This window comes from Amblyomma maculatum, chromosome 3, assembly GCF_055883805.1.
Source record: "Amblyomma maculatum isolate TAMU_Amacu chromosome 3, ASM5588380v1, whole genome shotgun sequence".
Taxonomy (NCBI): domain Eukaryota; kingdom Metazoa; phylum Arthropoda; class Arachnida; order Ixodida; family Ixodidae; genus Amblyomma; species Amblyomma maculatum.
The window spans coordinates 24,392,683-24,400,568 of NC_139346.1; the positions used below are offsets into that span (position 1 = coordinate 24,392,683).

At 43.8% G+C, this 7,886-nt stretch overlaps 1 protein-coding gene across 1 annotated transcript in view; it reads right to left on the minus strand.

Moving 5' to 3' along the window:
* The window catches only part of LOC146194354 (glutaryl-CoA dehydrogenase, mitochondrial), a 44,902-nt gene extending 37,023 nt beyond the window's left edge, over positions 1–7,879 (minus strand). Inside the window, exons 1-2 of the mRNA XM_084597367.1 lie at positions 7,608–7,879; positions 19–42 (exon numbers count right to left, since the gene is read on the minus strand). Of these exons, the coding sequence (XP_084453493.1) occupies positions 19–42; positions 7,608–7,674 (91 nt within the window). The 5' untranslated portion in view covers positions 7,675–7,879. The remainder of the gene's footprint in view (positions 1–18; positions 43–7,607) is intronic.
* Positions 7,880–7,886: the final 7 nt, after the last annotated feature.

The following is a 7,886-nucleotide window of genomic DNA, read 5'->3' on the forward strand; positions in this document are numbered from 1 at the left end:
CAACCAGAGGTCACTCACGTTTTCCTGAGGATGCAGCCCGAGCTGAGAAGATAGAAGTCAAGGAAAAAAGTCATACAACAGTGATACAATGTCCAGAGTTTTCATTTCTCCTGATGCATTCTTTTCAAATTTCCTAAGAAAATATTTCTAATGAGCACCAGAGCGAAGTTCTCCAGGAATTGTGTTTGAATTGTGTTCTTTTTTAAGTTTCCACAGCACTAAATTGCACCTGGGGTAGATTCTTTGCCTCCATCTTGCTCGCTTGCTTTTGCCCTTCCACTTGCTTGCCTCTGCTTCCTTTCTTTGCTTTGATGGTGCTAAGTCTGCTTTATTTTATTCCTACTAACATATACTGCAGGCCCATCTCAGGCCCATGCAGGAGTGGGAATAATGCAATCGAGAAAAAAATGGCAAGACAGACAAAATACATTTCGTTCACTCTTTATCATCAGGTGTGCAACACAACACAATATGATGTCACTTCACACAAAACAGCTACACAGTGTTGCGGTCCTGGATTTTTCTGGTGCACATTTCAACATTAGTACATACAATAATACTCTCAACTTATTCAGTAAGTGATTGTATTTGGGATCGAATAATACTTACGTATGTTAATGTAACTAATTCCCTGCTTTATTGTTTTGCAATGACTTATTTGTGATGAGTGTATGAAAGGCTCCTTAAGATAAATCCTGGGGTTTAGCTTGAAGTGGCCATGGCATAATCGGAAGACAAATTCCAATCTGGACGTTAGCCTGTCCTGTGAATAGAATTGCACCACGTTCTTCCAGTGCTGACTCCAGATGACATCTCCATACTCTAGTTTAGGTGTTTGTACGCACTTCTGTAGGGAAATTGCGGAGTCTCTTTCAGCGAAGCTTTACACTGCGCAGCGCACCTCACGTTAAGATGAAGGAGTCTCCTTCTAAGGAAGAGTTTCTTGTTAACACTAGTAAAGATAGCGTCAATATTAGGCTTGCAATTCAAGTTACTCATAGCACCTAAATATTTAACTTGATTTGTCTAAGCTATTGGATTATTGTCCAATGTGTAAATAAATTCTAGTGGCTACCATTTATTAGTACAACAAATACTGACAGTTTTTGATCATTTAGTCTTGGCCCCCATTTTAAGCACCATGCTTGAATTGCCACCAAATAAGTTTAGGTTATTCTGGTGCTGCCTGGAATTCATATTTGAGTAAATAACACAGTCGTCAGCGAAAAGAATAATTTGTACTGGGAATTCAACACAGGAATGATTCTTCATCAGCAGCAGCAGCTGGATTACTCCCATTGCAGGGTGAAGGCCTCTCCCACGTTACTCCAACTAACCCGATCCTGTGCTAGCTGCATCCACTTCATCATCATCATCATCATCATCAGCCTGATTATACCCACTGCAGGGCGAAGGCCTCTCCCATATCTCTCCACTTAACCCGGTTCTGTGCTAGCTGCATCCACTTGACCCCTGCGAACTTCTTAATCTCATCCACCCACCTAACTTTCTGCCGCCCCCTGCTACGCTTTCCTTCCCTTGGAATCCAGTTTGTTACCCTCAGCGACCATCGGTTATCCTCTCTTCGCACTACATGTCCTGCCCATGTCCATTTCTTCTTCTTAATTTCCACTAGAATGTCGTTAACTTGAGTTATTTCTCTGACCCACTCTGCACGCTTTCTATCTCTTAATGTTACCCCTACCATTTTTCGTTCCATAGCCCTCTGGGTTGTCCTCAACTTAAGTAGAACTCTCTTGGTTAGCCTCCACGTTTCAGCCCCATAGGTGAGTACAGGCAAGATGCAACTGATGTATACTTTCCTCTTGAGCGATACCGGTAAGCTGCTAGTCATAATCTGCGAGTGCTTGCCAAATGCGCTCCATCCCAATCTTATTCTTCTTGTTATTTCCTTTTCATGATCCGGATCTGCGGTTACTACCTGTCCTAAGTAGATATATTCGCCAACTACTTCCAGTATTTCGCTACCTAATGTAAACTCCTGTTCCTTCCCGAAGCTGTTGAACATTACCTTAGTCTTCTGCATATTGATTTTCAAGCCTACCTTTCTACTTTTCCTGTCTAGGTCATCAATCATTATTTGCAGTTCATCTCCCGAGTTGCTTAGCAAGGCAATGTCATCAGCAAATCGCAGATTACTGAGGTATTCTCCATCTACCCTTATCCCTAACTGCTCCCATTCCAAGTCTCTGAATACTTCCTCTAAACAAGCTGTGAATAGTACTGGGGAGATTGTGTCTCCTTGCCTAACACCTTTCTTTATGGGAATTTTGTTGCTTTCTTTATGTAGAACTATGGTTGCTGTGCAGCCACTATATATATCTTCCAGCACTTTCACGTACGGCTCGTCTATCCCCTGATTTCGCAATGCCTGCATCACCGCCGAGGTTTCAACTGAGTCAAATGCTTTTTCGTAATCAATGAATGCTATGTATAAGGGCTGGTTATATTCCGAGCATTTTTCTATCACCTGATTGATGGTATGGATATGATCGATAGTAGAGTACCGTTTCCGAAACCCTGCTTGATCCTTTGCTTGATTGCAGTCTAAGGTTGTCCTGATTCTATTAGCGATTACCTTAGTAAATACCTTATACGTAACAGACAGTAAGCTGATTGGTCTGTAATTTTTAAGGTCCTTAGAGTCCCCTTTCTTGTGAATGAGGATAATGTTTGCATTCTTCCATGCTTCCGGTACCGTCGATGACACCAGGCACTGCGTATACAGGGTGGCCAGTTTTTCTAGCACGATATCCCCCCCGTCCTTCAGCAAATCTGTAGTTATCTGATCCTCTCCAGCTGATTTCCCCCTTTTCATAGTTTCTAGTGCTTTCTTGACCTCGTCCTTCGTCACTGGTGGAACGTCTGACTGTTTTTCCCTACCGCCAATCTCATTACGGTCCTGACTACTTTGGCTACTGTAGAGATCTGTATAGAACTCCTCGGCTACTTTGACTATCTTGTCCATATTAGTGATGACGTTGCCCGCCTTGTCCCTTATCGCATACATCTGGTTTTTGCCTATGCCCAATTTCTTCTTTACCGCTTTAAGGCTTCCCCCGCTCTTTACAGCATGCTCAATTTTCTCCATGTTATACTTTCTTATATCGGCCACCTTGCGCTTATTGATTAGCTTTGATATCTCGGCCAATTCGATCTGGTCTGTTGGATTGGAAGCTTTCATACTCTGCCGTTTCTTAATCAAATCTTTCGTCTCCTTAGACAGCTTACCGGTATCCTCTCTAACTATCCTACCGCCTACTTCTATCGCGCACTCAGTAATGATATCTCTGAAATTATTGTTTCTTGCCTCTAGGGTAGTGTCGCCATCCTCAGTTAGAGCTGAATACCTATTCTGTAGCGAGATCCTGAACTCTTCTGCCCTCCCCCTCACCGCTAATTCGTTGATGGGTTTCTTTCTTACTAATCTATTGCGTTCCTTCTTCAGATTTAGGTTAATTCGGGACCTCACCATCCTGTGGTCACTACATCGAACTTTCCCGATTACCTCTACATCCTGCACAATGGCGGGGGTTGAACACATTATGAAGTCGATTTCATTTTTAGTCTCTCCGTTAGGACTTTTCCATGTCCATTTTCGGTTCTTCCGTTTGCTGAAGAAGGTATTCATGATTCGTAAGTTATTGCACTCTGCAAACTCAACTAGTAACTCCCCTCTGCTATTCCTAGAACCAATGCCATAGTCACCTACTGCCTTGTCTCCTGCCTGTTTTTTCCCTACCTTGGCATTGAAGTCGCCCATTAGTACAGTATACTGCGTCTTTACTTTTCGCATTGCCGATTCTACATCTTCATAGAAGCTTTCAACTGCCTGGTCATCGTAACTACATGTAGGTGCATAGGCCTGTACAACCTTCAGTTTATACCGCTTATTAAGCCTAATTACGATGCCTGCAACCCTCTCATTAATACTATAGAATTCATCTATATTACCCGCTATATACTTATTGACAAGGAAACCTACTCCTAGTTGTCGCCTTTCTGGTAAACCTCGATAACACAGTACATGCCCATCTTTCAGTACAGTATATGCCTCATTCGGCCTCCTAACCTCACTAAGCCCTATGACATCCCATTTCATGCCCTCTAGTTCCTCTAACAGCACTGCTAAACTAGCTTCACTAGCTAGAGTTCTAGCATTAAACGTTGCCAGGGTCAGTTTCCAATGGCGGCCTGTCCAGCGGAGCCAGGCTTTCTTAGCACCCCCTGCTGCGTCACAGGTCTGACCGCCGCCGTGGTCAGTTGTTCCGCAGCCGCTGGTGACTGAGGGCCGGGGTTTTATGGAGCTTATCATAGGAGGTTGTGGCCAATTACTGCACCAGGGTGGCCAAATCCTGTTCTGGTGAGGGAGTGCGTTGCCGGAGGTGTTCACCGGCATCAGGTCGCACCCCAAACCTGTATATGCAATTCCATCGACACGCGGATTTGTTTTCTTTTTTTTCATCCGGTGGAGAATTGCGCGGCACCGGGATTTGAACCCCAGTCCTCTTGCATGCGAGGCGGATGTTCTACCGCTGTTGACCCCTGTTAACTCCTTAACCTCATCCAACCACCTAATTTTCTGTTGCCCCTTGCTATGCTTTCCTTCCCCTGGAATCCCATTTGTTATCCTAAGCTCCTAAGCGACCATCGGTTATCCTCTTTTCGCACTACATGCCCTGCCCATGCCTATTTTTTCTTTTGACTTCAATTAGAATGTCATTAACTCGAGTTATTTCTTTGACCCATTCTGAACACTTCTTATCTCTTAACGTTACTCCTACCATTTTCCATTCCATAGATTTCTGTGTTGTCTTCGGGAATGAATATCATTTATATAAACTAAGAATAGAAAATAGAAGGGGCCTGAGAAATGAACCCTGTCGTACTCCAAAGAAAACACCCAAATAACAAGAAACGTGGCTATTCATGCAGTTGGTTATCCATAAAATTAAATTTCCTTTAATTCCAAATGCTGCAAGCATAATTAAATCTTCCTGAGAAACTTTTGTTTTCCTGAAAACATTTTTGAAAAATAAAAGACATTAGCATCTATTTTGCTTCCAGTGATAAATGTATCAGACAGGTCGCTAGTAAGTTCGGCTAGTTGGGTTACAGTTGACAGTCCAGACTCCAGACCTAAATCCACGCTGCAATTCATAAAAAAAGACTGGTGTTCGATTGCGATATAACAATTATATGCTCTAGTACTGTATAAGTGCTCGTCAACGAAACTGGCTTGTATTTGTCTACCTCAAAACAGGGCGTCTCATCTGCATATAGAATTATTTTGTGCCTTGCGCTAGTCATTGGGAATCGCTGATATTTTTAAGAAATGAACAAAAATATGATGCAGACATTTCAGCACTACTGAGACATATTTTTCCAGAAAAGCATTTGATATGTTGTTGGGGCCCAATGATTTCTTAACATCCAGTCTGTTCAATAGCGAAGAGACACCTGCTTTACTAATGGCCACATGAGAAATGGGATCAAAAAGATACGATGGCAGCTGCACATGGGGTGAAGCTACATGAAGACAGATGTAAAAAAGCCACTGAACTTTTCACAATAACTGTGCCATCACCAGTGCTTTTGCCAAATGTTTATTGCAGAAACACCACTATTTTGCCTCGACAAATACTGCCAAAATTTTTGGGCGTCATTATCCCTGAATGTCGATAATGTAACTGAAAAGTTTTAGCTGTGTGCATTTTTTGCTTCAAAGAATTAACAAGGTTCACAATGACGTGTTTCTTCCCTTGTTTACACAGCAGTATGTCATAAATTAATGTCTCGTGCATCCATGGATATTATCTGTTCATTCATTTTTTTCTTCATGGGAATATAGCGGTCTTCGCAAAAGGTTGGCTGGTGTAGGATTGCCAATCCAGTTTAGGGAAACACGTACAGCAGAACAGCCCTAGTGTTATGCCTAATATTGCTTCAAGGATTTTGTTTCTTTTCTTATATACATCATTCTAGTAGCTAACTGCACCATACAAGGCAGAATGAAGTAAAAAGGCTTGAAACTTACAAAACTGGACACATACGGCAGTTTTGTGTATGCAGCTTAGAATGTCCACTAAAACAGTGAGGCAAGCACCATCTGAAGCGTTTGAAAGGTCACCAGCTGACAAAATGAGAATTTGCAAAGGAATAATTATTGAGATATTGCAGGAAAGAAATGTTTTTACGAATTTTACATATGCCAGCAGTTCAAAGCAAACAAGCTATACTATGAACCCCGCCTCATTTGGCAATGAGCAGGTACATTTCACGGGATATTTAGAATGCTTTAGGTGCTCATTTTAGCCTTTGTTACAGACGTCCCTTCTTAAAATGTGGTATTAACTTTTTGGCAGCAAAATTTATAAAAAGAACCTTTTTTTTTTACTGATCTTGCTTTGGCGAGCTCCCTGCACTGCGAGGTGCTCAAGGGTCTTTCAGTGACCCAAGTGAGTCTCATATGTGCATCTTTCGTTGAATGCTAGTACCAGTGGCCATAACAGCATGCATACCAAAGCTAATGCAACAATACCAAGTCAAATAATTTCCTAGTTGACACTTTTAAATACACTTACATGGTCATGCTAATTAAGCTGCTCACTACGCATTTAGTGATGAGCTACACATACACAAGATCAGCACAGCCTCACGAATCGTACACCAGGCTCATATCAGCATCTGAGCAGGGCTCATATTCTAAATTTGCGTCGTTTTCACCCTCACCTTGAGTCATCTGATTGGTAGAAACACCAGACTCCGGTGTCAGTTTGCTTGCCAGTTCCAGCGCTTGTACCAATTAGATGAGGGTAAAAATGACACAAATTTAGAATACCGACCCTGGTGAACAACCATCCTTGACCTGCAGCTTAAGCAACTTACATGTTCAGAACCTTGGTAATTTATTATCCCTCTATCCACAAATTCACTGCCACACGCACGCACGCACGCACGCACGCACGCACGCACGCACGCACGCACGCACGCACACACACACACACACACACACACACACACACACACACACACACACACACACACACACACACACACACACACACACACACACACACACACACACACACACACACACACACACACACACACACACACACACACACACACACACACACACACACACACACACACACACACACACACACACACACACACACACACACACACACACACACACAACAAAAAAAGAAACTGCAATTTAATGTTCTACGCTATCACAGTGCCGAGTCAAGAACTCAATTCGTTCTCGTGGGCGACTTAGCTTGGTATATTGTTATAGAGCTCAGAGATTAGAGATTAGAGGGCTCTGTTGGCTGGCTATGGAGCTTTAAGGCTGGGTTATAGTTATGAAAACATTTGTGATTGTGATGCGAACCCAGCATTACGGCGCACTCAATGAGCTTTGGAGCCGCAGGTGATGCACGTGCGCTCTGCCTGGTAGCTGCGCGCGGCTGCGCAGCGACATGCGCACGCGCAGGTGAGGTGCAAAACTCTCCGCGGTGATGAGAATGAGATCGGCAGCGCAAGTTTCAACTTGCACGGTCACCAGCGAGCAAGGATACAGGACGAGGTCTGCCTGGTCGCCGCGCCTCGCAGTAGCGTCCGCACCGTCACGGAGCGCAGCAGCATGGTTATCGTCCTTGGCCGTCCTTCGTCTGCCGCAACAGGTGGGTTCTTTGGAAGCTGTCCGAGTCCGAGGTAAGCGCACGGCACGGGACAGCCCCGACGTCCACAGATAACGGAACGACGGAACCGTGCCGCGCTCGACTCGACGCACGGTTATCCGGTTATCAGTGACGTCAAAGTGACGCCAGGAAGGTTCATGGCCCACTTTCCTCTCT